Source organism: Filicampus tigris, chromosome 11 (genome assembly GCF_054856515.1).
Source record: "Filicampus tigris isolate MCC_2025a chromosome 11, RoL_Ftig_1.0, whole genome shotgun sequence".
Taxonomy (NCBI): domain Eukaryota; kingdom Metazoa; phylum Chordata; class Actinopteri; order Syngnathiformes; family Syngnathidae; genus Filicampus; species Filicampus tigris.
This window is the reverse complement of record NC_141227.1, coordinates 22,454,536-22,478,156: the sequence shown is the minus strand read 5'-3', so window position 1 is coordinate 22,478,156 and position 23,621 is coordinate 22,454,536. Positions and strand designations below refer to the sequence as shown.

The window sequence follows — 23,621 nt, the reverse complement described above, 5'->3', positions numbered from 1 at the left end:
TTCCTTTCTTTCCTTATCATTCCTTCCTTCTCTCCCCATCCTTTCCTTATACTCGTTTCTTCCTTTCCTCCCTCTCCTCCTCTCTCTCTTCTTTCATCTCTTTCCTGAGCTGTCGTTCCGCCGTTCCCCCTGTTCATCCCTCCCTAACTGCCTTTCATATTATTTATGACAATTGTGCAGAAAGGAGACCAACATTGTGTTTTTTCTTTCCCTCCCCTCCTTTGTGTGCATAATTACCCATCATGCGTTGCTGGCCCAGCACCAGCACTGCCATCAGCTTCTTTTGTTCCACTTCCTTCGCCGTGTGTGTCTTTTGTTTTTGCTTGTGCCTTTATTAAATGATAAATATTTATGTCAAACCTCTGCCGCCACCCCCCCTTGCGTTGCGCCCCCCCCCCCCCCCCCCACTCCCCCAAATGGAATTGTTTGTGTCCTGACCAGAGGGATGCCAACAAGCCACAGGGGTGCTGTTGAGAGAAGGGATTTCCCTTTAAAGCCGGTCATATCTTGACTTAAAGGGAGCTTTGCGAACAATAGATTGGCCGAGATGAGATGAGGTGCGCTTGGAAGCGGTGAAAGCGCGTCGGAATATCAAAAAGGACGAGTGGTTGTTTGACGCTAGTGAGGCGGACAGTGAGAACATCATCGCGTCTTCGTCTTTGTGCTGTCGTGAGCACAAGAATATCGCCTCAACGCAATTCAGGAAAAGTGTGAAGAAGGGAATATCCCACTTGGGGCTCACAAGAATCCCAAAGTGTCCACACTGACCTTTCATCCACCGTTATTGGTAGGCCTACTCTTGTTTGCGTTCCGCCCTTGGTGCTGCTTACTTGGTCAGGTGGCAACACTGTAATAAGTACGGTGTAGTTCTGTTGTGGCTCATTTTTAAAACCGGGGAAGTTTCAGACAGCTTTCCATAAACTTTCCATGGACAATCAAGCTCAGGAATTTGGGAATTATTACTAACTAACTAGCTAACTAGCTAACAGCTAACTAACTAACTAACCCACCCAAAGAACAACAATCTGAGGTACAACTGACTATTCAACTCCAGTCACTAAAAAACTAATGACAATTAAACAGTATAACGCAACTAAATCTGACAGCAAAGTAAGTAAGTAACTAACTGAACTAAACTAAAGGACTTTCTATATGTTTTTGTGTCATTTGTATTTGCAGACATGCTTGAATAAATTTTGTCATTTACAAAGTTAAAAAAAATCATATTTGCATAGAACTGCACAGAGCAGGATAAACATTTGACAAAATTTGTGTTAGATTTTTTTGGGCTGATTGTTCTCCCCCCTACCCCCCTGCTTGTTCCTATTTGTTTGTGTGACGTGTCCTTTAACGTCACGACTGCAATCTGTGACTTTGAGTGCCGTTCCAATGCATTTCAGTTTTTCTGGAGGTAGGTTCAGAATCAAACAGTCACCGGTGGGTTATATTAGACCTCCTCCTCGGCGATTACAGAAGTTCTCCTCTTCGATGTGGGAGATAAAAAAAAAAAAGATAACCTTTCTCATCTTATTGTTTTCCCCCTCTCAAGTTCTGGACCAGCTGCCCTTCATGATGATGTCACATCCCCTGATCCCGGCCAGTCTGGCACCGGCCTCCGTTTCCATGGCGATGGGCCAGATGAACCGCTTGAGCACACTGGCCAGCATCGCCAACATGGCGCAGCTCCATCACGTCAACCCGGCCGCCCGGCCCCCCGCCTCCGTCATTAAGGTGAATGCGCACGGAAGCTTGCGCACCTAAAACTGAAAAGCACGCCGCACTGCAACCATGTTGTTCGCTTGCTTACGGTCAGTCACAAATTTAGTTGTGGTTATTATTATACGGCTTTATTAATGTGTTTAGAACAGGATGCCATAAAAGTTTTATTTTTCCAGCGTATTAAAAGCACCACACTGTATTTCAACTGGACTATTTTTGCGTGACTCCAAATAGATGCAGCAATTGACATGGTGCACTCCAAAGGTTATATTTTTCCATGATGGAAATATGTATTTTTCTGGTGTCTAATGCGAGGACATGACCATCCCAAAAGATTCATTAAAGCAAACTTTTTGAAGTATGCCAAACTATGTCAGTTTTCTTGATACAAAAGCAGTCAAAATTGTTGTGTTAATTGCCAATCTCTCTGTAATAACAAGATTAATACATGTGACCAGAACGTATGATGTCACATTTTAAGAAAAAAAAAAAGAAAAAGAAAAGTAAACTCCTGATTTCAAGGGGGAGCTTTTTGTTTTTGAACGGCTTACAGTTTCCAAGACTAATAGCAGTGATCCCAATTTTCCTGGGAAAAACTTTAGCGTAAGATCACATTTTCCATCTTTTGATATGTGACGGCATTCACCGGCCTCTTCATTAGGTACACCTGCCTAATGTTGTGGTTGTCTTGTGAAATGAGAATGGATTCTGAATTGGATAAAATTGGGCAAAAAAGGAATCACCGTTCTCTCGTTTGCCAATAGGAACGAATGCACGACGACAGCCCCTCCCCTTCCCCCTCGCTGGAGGAAGCTCAGATGTCGTCCAATCACAGCAGCGTGTCCAGCTCGCCCTCTCACACAGATCGCGCTACAGAAAACACACGTATGTGCCTAACACATTTTCCCAATCAGGAAGTGATCGTGACGATCGCCAAATGCCGATATCAACTTGTTCCACGTTTTGACTTCAGACCAGCTCCTCGATGGCGTCGCTTTAAGTCACTGCGTGCTGGCGCAGTCGGGGGTCAGAGAGTCGGACTCGATGGAATACAGCAAGGAAAGCAAAAGGGGGCGCACTGACAAAGGTAAGCGCACGTCATATAGGACACATATACAGTACGCAAAAGAAAAGAAAAGTGGATCAGGGTCCAGGTTAAGAAGGTTAGGCTTAGCCTTAAGGGTTATGGTTACGCAAACTTTTGTTGTTGTTGTTTTTTTGTTGTTGTTGTTCTATGATTCAAAATTCAAATTGTAGATGAACGGCGTTGCAATGTAGCACACACCCACGCACACACAAATATATATATCTATCTATATATATATATATATATATATATATATATATATATATATATATATATATATATGCACACCCACACACATTCTAAAAGAACAACTTTCACATGTTTTAGGATACTCACATTAAGCAACTCCAGCATCCACTTTGGGTCAAAGTGGGGTTTTTTTTGCGAGATGTTCTTTTCACAGTGATTAATCATTTGCAGATTCTTAATCAGTAATGATTATTCCATGGACAAATCAATAAGCAGGGAACAAAGCCTGCCAATAGGATGTTTGGATACTTTGAATAATCCATGCAAACGCCGTGTCCTTTGCAGGATTTTCAAAAACTATTTTAGGAACTAACTGCTTCATTCATTTTTATTTGTATTTCCTTCCTTCCATGCAAGTATAATTTTCGTGACCGGAAAGGAACCACATCAAAATTGTATCATTCATTTGCTCCATTGGAGCCATGAAACGCCCCTGTCACAAACGAAGGATATTACATGAAGTTGCTCCCTTGTCCAAAACTTGATACATTGTCTAATCTAGTACAAAACATTAAAAAAAAAAAAAAGTTTCATTATATTTGGAGTGACACAGCTGAAAAAAAAAAAAGGGAGTGAGGCGAACAAATGACAACGCAAAGATAAACAACTAGTCTAATTACCAACGAAAGCCTGCGTTACCTTTTGTCTCCCTTTATACATTTTCTTAAATGAAAAATATCCGTACAACTCTCTTGAGAATTCCCAAATTGTACTCTGACAGCAGAAGTGCACATTTGTTTTAAGGTGATCCGAGCAACATCATCATTTGCCAAACAAGAAGCCGACGACGGCCTTGCGCTCCCCGGCCGAGAGCGAAGGCGAAGAATGCCGTCCAACGGCGTGGCATTAGCCAGCCGTTTGCCGGGCCGCGGCCTAACGAGCCGGGCGGCGCTCCCGGGCCTCATCTGCATAACGACCCGCCTCCCTGTCGTTAGGGCCCCAGCGTCGGCGCGCCGCTGCAACGTCAGTTTGTTTGCTTCTCTCTGTCCGGGAGCTTTGCATTAGCTTAATGAGGACTGCTCAAGGACAAACAGTCAGCAGAAAAATAAAGAGAGGAGCGCCTGTGCAAATGTATTCTAATGCCGAATCGCATTATTCCCTAAATCAAATCTCCCAAATCACAAAGGCATCCTCAGGTAAGGTTGTTTTTTTTTTTAGTGGTGGGGGGGGCTGTCAGGTCGCCGTGAACATATTGACAAAGGCGGTGACTGTGACGCGCAAAGGCCTCCTTGGGGTGGACGCCGCATTTATGCAATTGACTTTGAATTGATTTTCCCGCATGCAAATGAAGCCTGCGTACATTTGCCGGATTACATGCTTCTACTGCGGATCGGGGCTGGGGGGGGGCGGTTTGGGGGGGGAGCAAAGTTTTCAAAGGGCACGTCGGCGCTGTCATTCTGTCAATCCATTGTGCTTGAATCTGCCGTGTGTGTGTGTGTGTGTGCGCGCGGGTGCGCATGTGTGTGTGAGAATCAGATTTGGCTGTGTGTGCTGTTTCGCGCGCTCTTTGAACAACGTCTCCATGCAGCAAAGATCAGAGGCCATCCCTGACACCTCACTCCCATTAACCAAACATCAGCAGAATTTTATTCCGTCTCTGTCTATCCCCCCCCCCCCGCCCTCCCGCTACTCCCTCTCTCCTCCCTCTCTCTCTCTCTCTCTCTCTCTCTTCCGCTGACTGGCAGTCTTCACGTGGTGATGCTCGATGCCCCCTGGGGACGGCCGGGAGAGGAATAAGAGCGCAGGAAAAAGAGCAATGAAGTTTAAGAGGGGGGGGGGGACAAAACAGACAGTGACCTTGGTTAGGGAGATGGGTAAATGATCAAACGGGCCCACAGATGTGTGTGTGTGTGTGTTTATGACTGACGTGTGTGTGTGTGTGTGAGAGAGAGAGTGAGGTAAAGTAGGCGTAAAACAGTAACTCAATAAAGGATCAGTCACATCCAAGGAGCCTGGGGAGCCCACGCTGCTGACTGCGCACTTCAGTGGGCTATCAGTACGTGTGTGTATGTGTGTGTGAGTGCGCGTATGTATATGTACGTATGTGTGTGTGTGGGCCACAGGAGTGTCGTTGGATGCCCTCCGCTGAGCTCGCCAGCACCTGCTAATTACCTTTCTCTGCAGAGCAATGCTCTTAGCTAGAAAGTAATAGACGAAGGGGTGTGTGTGTGTGTGTGTGTGTGTGTGTGTGTGTGTGTGTGTGTGTGGTTGGAGGGGGTGAGTGGGGGGGGGGCAATGCTTCTCATCTGTGAAACACCTTGAATGTGACAGTTGCCAAGACATGAGGCCAAGGCAGGCGTTTTTTGGGGGGTAGCAGATTGAAAGATGCTGCGGTCAGCTAAGTGGAGAAAACACTGTCATTTGTCACAGATAGACGAGTGGGGGGGGGGGTGAGTGTCGGAATATCAAAGTGCATGTTTAAGCTCCGCTAACCCTCCGCGGACACTCCCTGAGCCCCCCCTACCCCCCTCAAAAAAGTGTTCATTTCCATCACCATCCACCAGCGAAGTACTCACATTCTAAACTTCAGTAAAGATACATACTTAATGTTATTATTATTTATTTTAAGGTATCAGATACTCATGAAGGCTGCCGATACCAGCCACCAGTCCTTGAAGGGAAGTCAACCCAAACATATGTTCTATGCAAGCCCACTAGTTGAAACGGGGCATTCTGATCAATATTGCGTTGGTGGGATAAGTGTTAATCCACTCGTTTTTAGCTATCTCTGGGGGCGGCCATTTTGTCACTTCTGTCGACTGAACATGACATCACAGTTACTCAGGGCTCAGATAACGACCAATCACGGCTTACCGGATTTCTGAAGCTGAGCCCTGATTGGCCGTTATCTGAGCCCTGAGCAGTTGTGATGTCATGTTCAGTCGACAGAAGTGACAAAATGGCCGCCCCCTCAGATGGCTAAAAGCGGGAGGATTAACTCATATTCCGCAAACATGATATGAATCAGAATGCCGTGTTTCAACTACTACTAGGCAAAAAAGGTCCTCCTCCGCAATAGTTGGTGCTATACTGTGACAATTCGGCACAGTGGCGAATCATCGCCTGTGTCAGAAAGAAAGGTCTTGGTTGAATATTTTTGTCATTGTGTTAAATGAAATTTGATATATCTAAAGTACTAACTAGAGGTATCGGTACATGTATCGATGAGTACATACACCCGATATCGGTGGGAAAAAAAAGTGGTATCGAACATCCCTAATTGCTAGCTAGCTAGTGGCTAGCACCACTTGTTGGGACTTAGAAAGTAGCGTCGATTTTTTTTTTTCTAACCGCAGATTCAGTTGACCTGACCAAAAGGCTCGAAAGCGGCTCGATTGTAACTTTGTTACTTTGCGCCGCACACGCGTGCTCCTCACGTGGACAAACAGATGGTCATCCATAATGCAGCTTCTTCTTCTTTTCTGCGTTTTATGGGCCACGTCAAGCTGTGATGCATTATCAATCGGCGCGCTGCCATGTCATAAAAAGGGAAATCCGAAACCAGGACAAAGATTAGTGTAAACACCCATTTAATATGTGGTTTTATGTGTTTACAAGGAATTCACTCAACAAATTAGAAAGCTGTAAATTATTCAAATGTGTTGCGGAGAACCAAAATAGCATCTGGCTGAATTTGTTCTACAGTGTGGTGAGCGCAGCCTGCTCGCGTTGGTCACAAGAACAAGACTTTAATTCAAAAGTACTTTACGCAGCAGCTGTCAAAATGCGGCACGTCGTCATAAAAATGCTTTACGGGCACACCGAGAAAATGTCTCGGTGATTTATTTTGGAGGGCCTTTCTCTTTTTTTCCTGTTGAAGCTGGAGAGCGTTTGTTGAATTTAATTACAGGTGAAATATAAATTGGAAAGTGGTGCATAACAGTGCGGAAGCAGGAAAAAAAAAAAACTGACGGTTCGACATTACCAATGGCCCTTGACCATAACGCCGCTGTGTCGGGCGACTATTCACATTCGGGCGCTGGTTTGACCGGGCCACTACAAACTTGTAATTCCCGGCTTGTAAGTCAGGTCACTCGTATCTCAAGGTATGACTATATGTCCCTTTAAACATCAGGAAATCTTTTAATTGTATACACTGTCAGGAAAAAGGGTACCGTAGGGGTCCATTTTTGTTCTCCAAGGTCCAACTTTTGGTGATGTACCCAACAGGGTTCATAATTACACCCCTAGGTCTAAATAAGTACTGTTTGTGGTTAGAAAATGTATGTAAACGGCCCAAACTGGAAAAGGAACCATGTTTGTACATTTTTTTTAACACGCAAGGTTATAAACCAGTGCTAGGTCTTTTGAAAGAGCCCACTGGCATACAAAATTCAGTTCAAAGAATAACACAGTCATAGTACTTGTAGTAATCCGCAACAGGGACGGGCAACTTAACGCCCTTTCAACGAAATGTCAACGGTTCTTGTGATGAAAACAAATCACTGCTGTTTGTGTACTTTTCGATCGCTCTTCAATTCCCAGTGTGCAATGTGGCATGCCATGCAAAAATGTTCCGTCATTAGTGTGTCAATAATCATTATTGATTCAATGTGTTTACATTCCTAGTTTGTTCCTTGGATGTGGGTCTTCATTTAGCTTCGCCTCAAAATAAAGTTGCACATTGTTAACTTGAAACAGTGATCGCGACTAGTGTGCGAGACGGTAACGGTTTAGGACTTGTGTGGAACAAAAAGAAAAGTAATCCACCCTTCATCAGGTTCTGGCACAACACGCAGGGATCACGTCTTTTGTTGATTTGTTCTTTTCGTGGGAGTGAAAGTGCCTCCATATTAGGGCCTGAGAAATGTTCACCTCAATGTCTGGCAGAATGCAACCCGTTGGCCAGTGATAGACAAGTGTACCAGCACCCCCCGCCGAGCAGGGACGGCTGCGAGAAGGCGGCGTACCCCGCGGGACACAAGCTCCCAGCAGGTCTCCACCACGCTCCCTTCATCTTCCCGGAAGGCTTGTCCTCCATTGAGACCCTGCTCACCAACATCCAGGTGAGGCTCTGCCGGGGCTTTGTTGCCATTATTATCTCGGCCACTATTATACTCCAAAATGAATAGAAGGGCGACGACGAGGCGCTCTTTCGGAAGTCCCGCAATGATAAATGACAGAGGAGGCAGACATTTAGGATCTGGTTAAATTGCGATGGGCGTGCGGTGACCCGCTTCTCACGTGTTGCGTGTCTTTGTTGTGGAGGAGTCACCGCCAGCTTGCTTTTCACTCTGTACAAAAAAAAAAAAAAAAAAGATAACAACAACTGGGTTTGTCAGCTCATCTGACCCCGGTGTGACCTGAGCTACACTTTTACCCACACTTAAAAATATATACTTATACTTTAATTTGTTTTTTAATAAATAATATACATTCATAAGTTGAAAGAAGATGGGAATGACATCCGAAGACGACCTACCCATCATCCAAAGAAAAAAGAATTCATTAAGCAAAATATGGCAATAAATACGTGACAAATTAACAGAAAAATGACTGAACATGTTTTTCAATAAATACAAAAAATACATGCATATATTGTATATTAAAATATTTTGAAAATGACCAACTAAACCCATCCTGATAAAAAAAAAAGAAATAATACATTCACCATAGTTTTTGCATAAAATAAATGCAATTTTAAAACATTTTAATCATTTCAATACATTTACATTTGAAATAAATATGACTTTTTTTTACAATATGTTCATTCATACATAAGAATATTAATTTTTTTATGTGCAGTATTACTGTAAATATAAATATACAAATCTGTTTTTTGTGTCCTATTTTTTTTTTAACTTTACCTACTTATGCTCTCATGAGGATTTTATGTCAGCTTTATTTATATACTGCATACTGCCTGTACATCTAAATTATAGTTAAAGTTATCATTGATTTAGCTGTGCCTTTTTATAGTCTCGTCTTACTTCAATATTTACTGCTAGATTGGGTTTAATTCAAACATTTGCTCAGCCATTTATCGATGGCCAAAAAGTAAAACCTGCTTCCTGAAAAATTTCGAGTTCAATATTGAATTGCTGTTCTTATTTTTGCATACTTATTTTGTTCTGATTTCCTGGTGGAGCATTATTTGTCCAGGTGAAATTTGTTAATCAGAAAATCTTACAAGTAGGATGTTTTGCATTTCTGGCATCATTATATTTGTATTGATTAATTTACCAAGCATAACCTTTTTATATATATTTTGCAATATTTTTTCCGGCCTATATCTAAGAAGGGACCGTATCCTTCAGACGTTATGTGGTTCTAAAGTAAGATTTAAATGCACTGCGGCACCTTCGATCCAAACAACGGAAACTCCTTTTAGTTGTTAAGCGCCTCGAAAATTCTCACCGTGGATTGTTTTGAACTATTCCCACCTAAGTTTATATGCAAATTCCTTTTTTTTTTTTTCGGGCCGTGAGCGGCTGCTGCCAAATGTTTGCCGTGGCCCCCGGCTGTTGGCGTGCGGCGTGTAACCTGTTGTTGATGTGCGCCCGTGTCTGTCTCCAAGCAGGGTCTGCTGAGGGTTGCCATAGAGAACGCCCGGGCGCAGGAGAAGCAGGACCACCTGGAGAGGACCGAGCTGAAGATGGAGCTGGTGCGCGAGCGAGAGCTGCGAGAGACGCTGGAGAGGCAGCTGAGCATGGAGCAGAAAAACAGAGGTACGCCGCCGAGCATCCTGCAGCCTTTTTTACGTCTCGTTGTATTTTTGCAGTTAGCGTGTCGTGGGGTTGAAATTGAAAAATTCAAACACCGTTTTTGTTTCGTAAGTGATGGATTAGCCGGTCAAAAATAATAGGAAGCTTCTCAACTCACTTCAACATAGTTCCTGGGCACCAAGATGCCACGACATGGCAGCGAGTCACTTCTTTTGTCCAAATGGAGCTCCCTCATCCCACTTCAACATTGTTCCTCGGCACCCGAATGCCATACGATGGCCGCAAAGCAAAATGAAACGCTTCAATTCACTTCGACACACCTTGGCGCCAAGATGCCACAGCATGGCGGTAAAGCACTAATTTAATCTAAATGAAGCTCCTCAACTCACGGCAGCATAGTTCCTTGGCACCAAGCTGAAACAACATGGCAGCAAAGCACGACTGTACTTTTGTCCCAAAAAGCTCCTCAACTCACTTCTACATAGTTTCTTGGCACCAAGATTCCGCAAAATGGGGCCTAAGCACTACTCTTTTTTTTTTTTTTTTTTGCTTTGGTCTCAGCCCTAAACAGCAAATAGTTGCAGGGGTCCACCTAATCTCGCATATGTATTTTTAAGCGATTGTGTTTTTCATAGGTTTTTACTGTCTACTGAGGGACTGTAATGCCATCGCATGTGGGAAAGGCGAGCCAGAGTCACTCTTCAGCTGTTGATTGAGCACCCCGGGAGAACTTTAAAATACTTAAACATAATCGGCGTCGTCACACAGGCGCTGCTGTCGACCACGGCTCACACTCACACGTCGACTCGATGACGTCATGTGCCAACCTACCAGGTAGTGTGTGCCTTTAAGAGGTGGGCACACGCTACAATACAGTATATTTGCTATGCATTTTATGTTTGCCATTTTGTGTACAATGTGTCTAAAAAGTTTAAAGAAGTAAAGAGAGTTTGTGTTGTAAGCTCATCTCCTGTCCCAAACAGTGAGCGCAACAACGCTGACCTAGTGCAAGATGATCTCACCTGAGTCTTGAGAAATGATGTCAGCCTACAGACGAGCCAAAACTCATAGATGGCATCATTGTTTTCACTTTCTCCTCCTCCTGTTTATTCTTTCAGTTCTCATCCAGAAGCGACTGAAGAAGGAAAAGAGGAGTAAGAGGAGACTTCAGGAGGCCTTGGAGGAGGAGGTGAAACTCCGAGATCAGGCGGAGCACTTCCTGCAGCACTCCGCCGGCGCGCTCTCGGGTACGCCGAAAATAAAAACAATTTTGGGTTTTTTTTTTTTTTTTTTTACATAAAATGTCAACGAGCGTTTACTGGCGACATCCTTGACTGTTCATTAGCTTCATAATTGACTTCCTTTACTCATTAACGACCACAGCGCAGCATATCAATCATCAGCCGCCTCTCTCCCGACAGAGTCTGTGACCCAGGACGCGGACGTCGTCAAGCTGGAGGACGACAGGCTGGACGTCAAGGCAACAGTGCAAGGTGCTCAACAAAAGAAACGTCGAGCCGCGACTCGCAACAGCTTGCGTCCTTGTTAGTCCGCTCGAACGCAACTGGGGTGTGACGTATAGTAATGTTGACGCTAAAAATAACGGAATCGTTTGACGCTGCCTGCAACGCTATTTTCAAGGCGAGGGGGTTACAACCCACATCTCACTACGACCTAATAATAATATAATAATAAATTGGTGTTACATAGAGTGTATCTAACATTCCATTTTTCTGTATGCAGCCCTCGGGGGAGGCGGGGGGGGGGGAGTTTGGACACCAAATTAATTGAAATCACGTAAAGCCTTCAAAAGACGCCAAGAAATGTGAAGAAAAAATAGTACTATATAGTAGCGCACTCTATTAAAACATACCGTGAAAACAAATCAAATATAATTTAAGAATCAAATCGTTTTTGCAATGTTTTTTGCTCCAATTCAGTGGGCATCGTGCTGCTCCTTCTTGTGTGCATGCCTTGGCCACAAGGGGGCAGTGTAATACATACGGATAATCCATACCGATGCGAGTAGTGTAACATGCTCTGTCTGTTTGTGTTGTTGGACCGTTTGTGTTAAAATATGAGTTGTTGAAATATATTTACAATAAAAATGTCAGTTGTGTTAGCATTCCCATTATGTGTTAGCATTAAGCTTTGTAAGACCAATTTGTAAAACCAAGTTATGTAGGGTGGTTAAACAAGCACAGTAATTGTCTTTGTTTTATGCTTTAATTCAATTACAGTAAATTTGGAACGCTAACCTTTGATACAAATATTAACTCACAATACAAAGCAAAAAAAAAAAAACAACCGAGCGACTGCATATCTAAAACAGAAGGCAAAGCGAGGCGTGTTTATTTACATGGCGCATTTCATACGCAATATGCTCCGCATAATTAGAAGTACAACATTCTCAAACACAAGCGTTAAACACATGTAAAAGCCAAGTAAAGAAATCAAAATAAAAAGCATCAGTAGACAGGCACCTGCTTCCGACCAACCAAACAACACCCTTGGCCAGGGGTAGTAATTGATCATTTTTGTCCACTCGATGCCTCTGTGATCAGTCTGCTGGAAGGACTTTTGAGTGATTTTTCCCCCCCCCCCTTTGCAGGGAGTTAGAGCACTTCTGAGAAACACCGCTGAGCACGACACGCTTGACTGCGCCTTCTGTTTTAATGCACTGCGACGTTTAATATATTTATTATTTGTCCCGCACTATTGTCTCCACGACCATTGGATTAACGAGCAAAATGCAACGTGTTAGACAGACAGGGAGAGAGAGAAGAAAAGCCAGAGTTCCTGGCAGGAGACAACCTCAACTCTGCCCCCCCCCCCCTCGCAACCACCCAATAGACCGGACCCCGGGCCGGCCGCAGCAGACAGCGAGCTTGTTCCAAGGCGCTTTTTTTTTTAATTGAATGCCAGTGAAGCAAGAAGAGAACTGGCCACTAATTAACGGCTGTCTTAATTGTTCTCGTGATGAGTTTGTTTGGACATCATTTGCATAATTAACACCCAGTAATAAATCATTTAAAGGGGAATTGTCTGTCAGACGGCGGGGGCAGGATGCGCATCCTTTGTGCCAGGAAGTTTAATCGCGCAGAAAAGGGGCTCAAATGCCTTAAAAAAAAAAAAAAAAAAAAAAAAAAGGCCTTCTGCTGAACCTTTCTTATTAACATTTTTTTATTCATGCTCTTAGGTCAAAGCAATGTAGGACTGTGTACGATATTTATCATACTAATGACGTGATCGCATAGAGCACATTCTGCCGTAAGGAAATTTTTTTTCTGTTCTGTTTTCTGTTGACTCTTGTGCTCAGGTCTCAGGCACTCGGGCTATGGCCATGCATGCCAAAAACATGCGTGTTCGCGTCATTGAATTATCTATTGTCTTCTATCAATAATTCTATCTTTTATCTCTGGTATCTTCTTTTGTTTATATATCGGCCTAAAACCCCCAGTGGAATATATCCACGCCGGGTCGTCACAGGCCTCCTCTGCACCGCGATAACGAGGCACTCTAACGAGACCAAGGCACCCCAACCACATTGGCTGTCAACTCCGACTTAAAGATAATTTAGAAAATCATTTCCTGCTCCGGCGGCACGGTGGTCGACTGGTTAGCACGTCCGCCTCACAGTTCAGAGGTCGTGGGTTCGATCCCGGCTCCGGCCTCCCTGTGTGGAGTTTGCATGTTCTCCCCGTGCCTGCGTGGGTTTTCTCCGGGCACTCCGGTTTCCTCCCACATTCCAAAAAAAAACATGCATGGTAAGTTGATTGGATACTCTAAATTGCCCCTAGGTGTGATTGTGAGTGCGGATGTTTGTCTCTGTGTGCCCTGCGATTGGCTGGCAACCAGTTCAGGGTGTCCCCCGCCTACTGCCCAAAGACAGCTGGGATAGGCTCCAGCACGCCCCGCGACCCTTGTGAGGAGAAGCGGTACAGATAATGGATGGATTTCCTGCTCCCTCTGCCACTTTCCTCCCTGTGTTGTGCGTACGCTCTCGGTGGACAACAAGGCACTCTAAAGCGGCCATACAAGCCCAAAGCCCCTGTCTGCACTCTGGCTGTCAAGTCAAACTTTTACAAATAAGTTCTGTCCCTCCCTGCTTTTGTCCCCCCCCCCTCACCGTGTCGTGCGCACGCTCACAACAGACAATGAGGCACTCAACGTGAATTTGGGTGCGCGTCTATCATAACAGGACGCACACACACGTCTCAAGAACCCACTGACCAAGTTGAACAGGAAGTCAGCCATTTTGATTTAACGCATCGATTTGGGGCGAATTCCACGACTTGTACTTGGACAAGCTCCAGCAGGGGAATTTCCCCAAATGAGCCCCGATCGGAAGCAGGTATCCTCGGCAGATGGCCGACGTTATAATCGGAATATTTTCTGCTTGCGTGGTCTAATGTGGGCAGACTTACAGCATCAAATTTGATGATCATTTGGAGGATTCGCCATAAAAGCGCTCAAATTAATCTTGTGTTTGCGTCTCTTTCAGAAGGCCGAGTATTCCTGCAGACGGCCGGGATGTATTGAAGGAAGAAGGCGGACACATTTGAACTTTTCCACTGTTCTCTACCTTTAATTTATTGCATTTATCACCCAATCCTGGACAGTAGTAACGGAAATTCCTTTATTCTAACGACGTGTTTGTTTGTGTTTCTTTCAACTGAGATCCTATGGACGAGGGGCGTAGTTGTTGTTTTTTGTCTGGGCACAAGTGATCAGTATAACTTGTAAGCCAGCTGTGTACATATATAGTCATCGCTTTTTGTTGTTATAATCCAGAAAAGGCATGTTGTATAGTCAGTACATGTATGGTGTATGTTATGCAGTAGGGCAGTTTGACAAGACAATACAAATACTTTTTAATATTAAAATGTGTCTTTGCCTCGCTCTTTTTTTTTTACCCCTACACTTCACACAAAGTTTTTGTATCCGTTTATTGGGGTTGGGACTTTTTCCCGTGAGACAAAAAAGTACTGGGGAATATATTTTGTTTGTCCACAACTATGCGGTTTAGGTTTTTTGACGATAGAAAATTCGATGAATTGAGGGAAACCTCATGCGAATCTTGTGCGTCAACTGCCATGATTCTTGTTAAAATCTCGACCAAAATTTCTGAATGTCATACGTGGAAATAATAACAGAGAGATATTGCAAGCGATTTTTGTGACCAAGCCCCTTTTTACAGTAACGTGAACAATAGTTGAACAAACTATTATCCTTGACATCTCATTTCAAAACGAGTTATCCATCAGCTGTTGTGTATATGTGGCAATATGAGGAGATTAAACATTTGTTTGGTTTCACAGTCATAACGGCCGTCTGTGGGAAACCGTAACTATAATGTGGCCCGCAACAAAAATAAGTTTGACACCCCTGATCAAAAATGTATGAATTTTGAACGCTGCTCCTTTAAAAGGTCTTCAAATTCTATCCATCCGTTTCCTCTAGTGCTCATCCTCATCAGAGTTGCGGGTTAGCGTCAAAGCGGCACGTGACCAAACCCGGGCCAAAAAAAAAACAGGTGAGGTGTGGCGTATGCCACCTGAGCAGTGTGACATCAATTTCAGTCGACAGCAGGTGGCAGTACGGGACAAAATGGCCGCCTCCTGAGCTGGATACAAACAGATGGCTTTTCTATTCCTATTCCACAATCGCAATATTAATCAGAGTACCGTGTTGAGACTTGTCGAACATAGAACACATGGCAAAGAACATTTTTGACTCGACCTCCACTTAAGTATTTGTATTTGGTTACTTCTCACCACTGGATCTGATGTGGTATGGATTTTTTTTTAATGTGTCACTTCCTGGAAGAGTTGACCCACTGTGTGCTGTACTGTACCTTTTGTCCTCCTTAAATACGCAGTGTGACTCACAAATGCATTAACGGATGACTCATCACCTTTTTTGGATGACCACCTCAGAGTCGGGCGGTAAATGGAAAAGCTTCAGTGTGTCTTCATTGGACACACTTCTACTGTTTCACACTCCCTTGTCTTTCACACACAAACACACACACACACACACACATAAGGTAACATTGTCCTGCCGAGAGATGTGTAATGGAAAAGATAAATGGAGGATGAAGCTAAGGTGACAGGCCTGAAAGTGTGCATGCGTGTGTGTCAGTGTGAGTGTGCACAACACAACAGAGCAGCAAACCATCTGCTCATCTCCTCTTAATGAACAAAGCAAACAGCAGGAGTCAAGGCTGTCTCCAAATCTGCTCTCTCTTTATTGGCACACTCACACACACACACGCAAACACGCGCACACATCTTTGTGCTGTTTAATCTGATTACGTTTGATTGAGAACAGGGGCAAAGCAACCTTTTTAGACCCGACTCCTACGCCGGTGACAGAGAAGGTCTGAAACACAATTAGCAAGCTGTTTCTCGCACTCAACGTCTGACCACCGGCAAGCAAATACAGCTAATGGGCAGGAACTAACCAATGGGAACTAACGGGCCGCTGTGTCCCCGTGCACGCAATACTATTAGACAGCTGTTGGACATGGACATAAGATGCAGCCACCAGAGCCACACATGATGAAGGCCCCGTCCGCCACTTTTGATGTGGAGTGACGCAAAGCAGCAGGGCCTACTTGCGAGGAATCTGCACCGTGGCAAACTATATGACATCGGTGTGTGGGTGTGAGGCGGCAAGAAACAGATGGCCGCTAGTCAGCAGACGTACAGGTGCAACAATCTTCCAATGTTACATGAAACAAAACAAAGCGACAACTGCATTGTGAGATGATGATCACCTGATTAACATGTTGAGATGAACCCCAATTTTGTCTCTTATCTTAAATTTAACATGCTATGTTATATGGCCAAAAGTATTAAGAAACATCTCTTAGTAAATGAATGAACCAAAAGTTGGACCAGAGTCCTATTTGCCCCAGAGTCTTAATTTTATATGTAAAATGGTGCATGCTTACAATTTCCAATACTCTTTATGATTACTAATACTACTACTACTAATAATACTAAAAAAAAAATCATTTCAATCTATCATAGGATTGTTAACAATAATATATAGAAAAAGCATGGAATAATCGTATTTTTAATGTAAATTACGGATAATAGTGATACTAATTAAAAGAATTACGATTAATGATAACAGTATTAACATTATTAGATAATTAAATTATTTTGCCTTAAAAAAAAATATTTTGCCTCTCAGTTTTAAAAACTATTTGAAGCACGTTAATATACCTTGTGTATGAAATGCGCCATAGAAATAAAGCTGCCTTACCTTGCCTTTTCAGTTTCAAACCCAGTGAAACACTGTTCTCTAGTGACCAAACGGCAGTAATTCAGTCGGCCCGGTTATTAAAACCACACGCCCACAAAAATGCTTCGTTTTGGTCCATTCGAGCTTCTGTAGTGGCGATCCACTTCCGGTTCTCGTCCTACTCCAGTGATTTCTCAGCCAGCATGGATCGCTACCTCATCGCCACCTGGTTGTTTCCCTCGTAGTTTTCTTTTGAAACCTCGCCGCGTGTCCTCCGGTGTGATTGAAACCTCCTCGACGTCATGTTCACCACCACCGGTTCCCGCGGCCTGTGTGAGTCTTTTCCCCCTTGGACAGTTGAGGGCTACACAGCTAGCTCAGCTAAGTTGATTAGCATGCAGTTGTCATTCATTTTTCCAGGCAGCGCAAACACTTGAAAGTACTCTGTTGTTTTGAGCGAGCTTGGACGAGACGCCTAAGATGGACCTGTATGAGTAGATAAATTAATCATATAAACGTTCAGTCACGTTACATCACTTTGCTCAAAAAACAGAGGTGTCAACCTCATTGTAGTACAGGAAAGAGCCTAATTTCATGTTAACAGGGCCGTAGCAGTAAAATCACAGCAGACATGTCCCTCTAATGCAAACCTTCCTATTTAATGGTTCTGTAATTTAACAAAACATATTAAGAACAACTTCAAGTTTCAAAACAATGCATTGGTGTCGCTGGACCCATCACTATTATTCACATAGTGTACCAAAGGTTTACGTTGGACGGCCCCGATTGACAACATGGTTTTGTTTGCGCTTCCCAGACAAGGCTCCTCTGTCCAAAGGCCTCCTGCTGGTGCTGAGCGGGTTGACGGTGATGCTCAGCCTGCTGCCGCAGTACCGGCACATGTTTGAGTACAACCTGCCGGCTGTCAGCCAGCAACTGCAGGTATTACTCGAGTCAAAGTCTTAAAATGGTCCGACGTGACATGTGCCGTACTTCAGCATCAAAAGTACTGATTTCTCATTTCTCATTGACACTCCTTCACCGGTGACACAAAACTATACCCAACTTGAAAGTGTAAAAATGATTGAAAAAAAAAACGAAACTGTGCCTAATAATATGAATGCGGTGTGGTAGGCGTGGCGGTTGCTGTGCGGCAGGCTGGTGTGTCTGGACGTGAAAGACTCCTTCTGCAGCGGCATGCTCATCTACAACTTCCGAATCTTTGAGAGGAGGTTCGGCTCCAGGAAGTTTGCCGTGAGTGCCAATGACGATCAAACTTTGGCGGCGTCTTCTGTCCACATTTAGATGGCTTAGGAGAAATTCCTGAATTGGGGTTTGCCAAAGTCCGACCTCAGCCAAATAATTGATGTTGGCAAACAGTTAAACATACAAATTCAAAGCAGACTAACCAGCCAACCCGAGTCCAGCTCCCGACGCCGTGTTCTGCGTGTCTTCTTCTTGTTCAGTCCTTCCTGTTGGGCACCTGGTGTGTCTCGGCACTGCTAGACTTGCTGTTGGCTCAGGCTTTCTCCTTCCTCTTTGACTACGAGGTGGAGGAGTTGCCCGCCGGGCTGTGAGTAGCGTTCGATACAATGACAATCTTATAAATAACACCCGAACATATTCAATAGTCGACCGGTGACTTCCACAGGCTGGCCCCCGTCTTCGCCCTCTTTGTACCTTTCTATTCGTCCGTCCCCAGGATGCCCGTCACCCAGGTGCTGGGCCTCATCAGCATCACCAACAAAACCTTGGTCTACGTAGTCGGACTGCAGGTATGGTTTCTGTTCAGCTCTGTCATGTTTTTCCGCACGTCTAATGCCGAATCTTGCACCCTCTTTCTCCATGTGCCACTGTAGCTGTTGACGTCGAGTCCCTTCATGTGGCTCCTGGCACTCAGCGGGCTGGTGAGTCGCATTGATTGTCCACTGACCCAAGTGAAGACCTCAGAAATCAAGCGGTTCAGCAGATGAACGGCTCCAAATTTCACGCTGAAATGTCAGGAAAATCTGATCCAAGAGTGTAGAATCATTACATTTTTTTTTTTTATTGACTTAATGTTACAAATTTACCCACATAGTCCACCAGTTATGCTCCATGCTTCTTAGTTTTACTTCCAGTTATATAATTCCCTTTTCCGCTTGCGTGACAGTTAACAATATTTATAAGAGACAATATGCATTTTCCCCAACAATTTCACAGTTTTCAGGCGGGTTTCCGCACGTCGTTAAAAAGATGAAAAAACGTTAAATGGATTTTGTCAAAATGAAGGCCTTTAATGGCATTAAAAAGCATTCAATACGATGTCCAGAGGCGTTACAAAATTAGATGAAATTTATGGGGGGAAAAAAATATCCATTCTGCATTTTGATTATATAAATATTTAACAGTAGCTCTCAGGTTTCACTCTGTAGTGTGTCTTTTTATCTTCAAATAACTATGAATTTCTACAAAATGACTATATCAATATTTCTTCAAAGTTTTTCATGAAAATACAGTAGCCACAGATCAATCATTTGAATCAGCCTATTTCTCGATTCTTAGGCTGGTATAAGCTACGTAAACTGCGCAAGAACACTGTGTGTCAACACACCGTATTATGACGCAAGGGTGTTTCGATGCATATACTGTCTGTATCTCAGATCTCAGGCGGTTTGTACTACTCCAACATCCTCTGGCTCCAGAACTTTCTCTTCGTGCCTGCCTGGCTGTGCGCCATCGCACGCCACCTCCTGGAGCCACTCTTCTCCAGTGAGTCCAAACCAGCGCCATCGCAGTTTACACGGCAGTCATGTACAAACATGGGGATGTTTTTATTACTTTTTACCCCCCCCCCCCCCCCCCCTCCTCAAAGGTTGTCAACCAACCAATGAGGCGCCTCTGGGTATGGGCGCCACGCTGGACATCCAGAGGCAACAGCGGATGGACCAACTGGATCAACAGCTGCTGCTGGCCCAGTTCAACGAGGCCCGCGCAAACTCCAGACACCAAGCACAAGTACGAGCACGCATCCTTATTAAAAGGTCGTGGCAGGCGTTGGGGAGGGGCGGGGTAAGGGTTGCAAAATTCCAGGAATTGTCAAACTTGGAATAAATGGGAAGACTGTGCATCAGGAAGTTACAAGATTGAAGATTGGCTCTTAGCAGGGAATTTAAAAATAGTCACCAGAGTCCATGCAATTCTGAGATTATTTTTTATATTTTTTTGCTTTGTGTTATGGGCAAGGAGAGACATCTATTTTGCATGGAAACTATTTGTTTTCAAGACCTTGCTACCTTTCCATTAAAGTGAGCTCAATCCTCAGTTAAGGGTTCCTCATAGTCGTGGTTTGACTTCCCCAAATTGATCCGTGTATCGATTTTTGGGGGCGACCATCAAGGGACTATGTTGAATTGATTTGAGGAATGCATTTCATTTAAAAAAGAAACGTACTTTGCTGCCATGTTGTGCCATTCAACGGCAATTAGAAATGTTTTTGGGGCGGTGTCAATTGTGGATTTTCACTTTTCAAAGCAGGAGTTGGTCTCCGTTCCCTGCAAAACCTTCTGTGGAAATGTACCATAAACGTTTTAAACTTTTAAGAGTCTTCAGTGAAGCTAACTTGTATGTTTTTGGAAAATGTGTGGAAGCTGGAGCTGCCCTCATTTATTTCAAGTGGAAGCAATGAAAATCTCCAAATGTTTTCCTTTTTATCTCAGCGGACGGGCTTGCTACAGTGGAGCAGGTTGTTCCCCTCCCTGAGACGCAGAAGACAGGCGGCGCCGCCGCAGGCCCGGGCGCAGCCCTCCGCGCCCCCGCCGCCATCCGACGACTCGATCGCCGAGGAGCAGGTCCGGCCATGTTTGCCTGTCCGTCATATCAAAAAGTCTCCCTTTACAACGCTGATAATGACAACGAGTTTGTTTTTCTTGTCTGTGACACGCTTTTTGTCAACATATCCAAGGACCAGAAATGAAATTAAACTTTCCACCCTCTTTCTAGTTTTGCTGAAATTAGCTGAATATGAGGGGGCGTGCCTGTCTCATGCAAATGAGCCACTGGTCTCCCGACCCCTTCTGCTCACGGCCAACAGAGTATGGCCTTCATTACTCCAAATGACTAGGGGAGGAGATACCCTATTAAGACCCTAAAAGCAGCAATTGTATTTTCACCCGCGGTGGCAGCACTTCATCACCAAGCCGCCAAAATGCTTCACGTCAACAAGTGTGCAGATATTTGTATGAGGTGCATACAATGGACATGTCTCCAAGCGAGGCAAAAGAAACAAGTCTTGCCTTGCCCTATGTAGTCACAAGGAGGTGCTAAAGAGCATAAATCATAAAGCATGATGTCCTATATGTACTGTATGTATCGAAAGTGCAGTATGGTTACACGATACTTCTCTCATTCTATCTACTGTATGTCTCGTCTCCTGCAGGTCGCCAGGTTAGTGGAAATGGGCTTCTCCCGGCCGGACGCCCTCGAGGCCCTCCGAGCGTCCAACAACGACATCAACATGGCCACCAACTTCCTCCTGCAGCACTGAAAGCCCCGAGCGCGAGAGCGGAATGAGAAACAAACCAAAGCGGCGCAGCCGAAAACAAAAAGGCAGAGACGAGTTTGGGGAAAAAAAAGATAAGGAAGGAAGACAAATATTGTGTATTGCGCTTTTGCGGGTAATGTGAAGGCTGCATACGGATGATCGCACCTCGAAACGAACAGTTGTTAGCAACTGCGGAGGAGGTTTGAAGCATAAAGTTGGACATTATGGGGACAGACAGATGTACAAGCGACAAGCCTCACATTACAGCAACAAGAAAAAAAAAACATCACTGGACAATGTGATCCAACTAGCCTCGCACGTCCATTTCTACTCGGGGTTCTCGGTTTACGACAGTCCAGACAAGTTTTCAAGCTTGCGCAACAAACTCATTTTTGCAAAATCTCTGAATAATTGTTGCCTTCCTTAATTTCCTATGGTGGCAAAGCACTACATGAAGCTCCTTAAGTAAAGTCAACGTAGTTCCTTGGCACCTCGATACAACAAAGCAGTACTCAATTTAGACCGTGCTTTGGCCTGAGCACAAAAAGAACAACTTAGTTTTCCACAGAATAACGAAGCCCGAAAATACTTAGAAAAACTTGAATACTACGTTTTGTAGGTATTACACAGTACACGAAAGTGCACTTGGAAACCGCTGTACTTAAGTGTTTTTCATTTGATGCTGTTATTTTGATGGCCAAGAAGTGTTTTTTCATCCAAATATTTATTGCATTCCTAACATAACCACTGCATTAGCGGTGGTTAATAGTATCGCCACGTTGTATTGTTACTGTAGGAGTGAAACTGTCTCAAACCGAGGACCTCTGTGTACTCCAGTGTAACCAGTGACCCTCATAACTGTGGTGACCATATGCAAAACATCAGATCCTCAAGGCAGATATGATACACGTATATTTTTATACAATTTTCATCTCACACTGGATAAAAAAAAAAGTGCATTGTGAACTCAATAAAGCGGTTAAATAGTCTTAACACCAAAACATTTCATTTTACAATCTAAAACTATGGAAAGCAATTTGAGCATTTATTCGATATCCTTGGTATCCAGCTGAAGGTCTTTGTCTTCACTAATCACAATCGGTACAGAATTAAACGAGTTAAGCGTTAAGAGCGAAGAGCGAACAAGAGTGTGGTTATTTTGCCGTCGCCACTTGGCGTTATTTTGCCGTGAATCGCGCTCACCCCGAAGGTGTGTTTTATTCTTTCTCCTCAAGGGTTTAATTACCGCTCTGTCCCTTTTTTAAACTATATCATTATTTGATTTTTACTTTTTCACCGTGTTTACAATTTCTTGCAGCCACTCGGGAGTTGGAATCAACCCGCTTCGTTACACGTGTTTATAGCTTGATTGTGACGAATCTGCAGACGGCAACACAAATCGGGAGCAACTTTGTTGTTGAACCGTAACAACAGCAGCCTCCACATCAAGCTAAAATAATAAATTACGACCAACCTGTTATCACAGAAAAATGGCCGATTCACGGCCGGGCAAGAATCCCTCTCTCCGGCGATTGACCAAGCAGAGCCGTTCACGACAAATACTAACACGAGATGGAGAGTTGCCTGTCACGGCAAAGTAACCGCTGCCTGGATTTAAAATTGTTCCAAAAGGATACGAAGTTGAGAAAATGGATGGGTGGATGGTTGAAAGAACACACGGGGAATTCGGCCGCTCGACAGTGTACGGCGCGGGATCCTGGAGTTAAAAGTAAGTTGCATGCTTGCCGTTAGCGCGGCGGTATGGTTACAAAAAAATGAATTTGCTGCTTCAGCTTTGGCCGATTGTGTAGATTAAGCACTATAAAAGTGCACTTCATTTACTATTGTGATTAAATTGGGTATTTTTTGATGGGGTTTTTTAACTAAAAGTTTGAAAGGTAAACAAACATGATTGCGGATTTACTGAGTGCTGCTAGTATTGCTAGCGACATTACAATTCTACTAGTTATTAAGCGTTTCAGTAGAACAGTATACTGCTAGTGCGCGGATACCTACTGCAATGTTTACTTTAATTAGAAAAATGTCATGGAAGTGAAAAATAAATTTGGGTCGCTGTACAACTGAATTGACTTACTAGTGAGGTCAAAGCAGTACATGGACCTTA

The 23,621-nt window shown here is 44.0% G+C and overlaps 3 protein-coding genes across 17 annotated transcripts in view; all 3 read left to right on the top strand.

Annotated features, from left to right (window-relative positions):
* Positions 1 to 14,602, top strand: part of dachc (dachshund c) — a 36,325-nt gene extending 21,723 nt beyond the window's left edge. Inside the window, exons 4-11 of one of the 3 annotated variants that reach the window (XM_086046124.1) lie at positions 1,550 to 1,731; positions 2,484 to 2,604; positions 2,693 to 2,806; positions 7,886 to 8,061; positions 9,573 to 9,723; positions 10,839 to 10,967; positions 11,142 to 11,213; positions 14,228 to 14,602. In XM_086046124.1, the coding sequence (XP_085902250.1) occupies positions 1,550 to 1,731; positions 2,484 to 2,604; positions 2,693 to 2,806; positions 7,886 to 8,061; positions 9,573 to 9,723; positions 10,839 to 10,967; positions 11,142 to 11,213; positions 14,228 to 14,262 (980 nt within the window). In that variant the 3' untranslated portion in view covers positions 14,263 to 14,602. Of the gene's footprint in view, positions 1 to 1,549; positions 1,732 to 2,483; positions 2,605 to 2,692; positions 2,807 to 7,885; positions 8,062 to 9,572; positions 9,724 to 10,838; positions 10,968 to 11,141; positions 11,214 to 14,224 lie in introns of all 3 variants that reach the window. The other 2 variants (XM_086046122.1, XM_086046123.1) reach the window with 2 other exon arrangements.
* Positions 14,603 to 17,113: 2,511 nt separating this feature from the next.
* ubac2 (UBA domain containing 2) lies at positions 17,114 to 22,625 on the top strand. The gene is made up of 10 exons (XM_086045436.1): positions 17,114 to 17,307; positions 17,792 to 17,916; positions 18,109 to 18,228; positions 18,441 to 18,547; positions 18,626 to 18,749; positions 18,834 to 18,881; positions 19,617 to 19,725; positions 19,829 to 19,971; positions 20,673 to 20,804; positions 21,392 to 22,625. Exons 1-10 carry the CDS (start codon positions 17,277 to 17,279, stop codon positions 21,497 to 21,499), a joined length of 1,047 nt encoding a protein of 348 aa, XP_085901562.1. The 5' UTR covers positions 17,114 to 17,276; the 3' UTR covers positions 21,500 to 22,625.
* A 2-nt stretch (positions 22,626 to 22,627) lies between these two features.
* Positions 22,628 to 23,621, top strand: part of LOC147140176 (arylsulfatase I) — a 38,559-nt gene continuing 37,565 nt past the window's right edge. For 12 of the 13 annotated variants that reach the window (XR_015088693.1, XR_015088694.1, XM_086045423.1 and 9 more), the window contains exon 1: positions 22,780 to 23,225. The gene's annotated coding sequence lies outside the window, so the exon portion shown is untranslated. Of the gene's footprint in view, positions 22,707 to 22,779; positions 23,226 to 23,621 lie in introns of those variants that run through there. The other variant, XM_086045413.1, reaches the window with a different exon arrangement.

Bases quoted from the DNA above. Each gene is read 5' to 3' on its own strand.
- ubac2 (XM_086045436.1), top strand. From the start codon at position 17,277: ATGTTCACCACCACCGGTTCCCGCGGCCTGT. The intron at 17,917-18,108 runs GTATTACTCGAG...GCGGTGTGGTAG, and splicing joins CTGTCAGCCAGCAACTGCAG to GCGTGGCGGTTGCTGTGCGG. The intron at 19,726-19,828 runs GTGAGTCCAAAC...CCCTCCTCAAAG, and splicing joins CCTGGAGCCACTCTTCTCCA to GTTGTCAACCAACCAATGAG.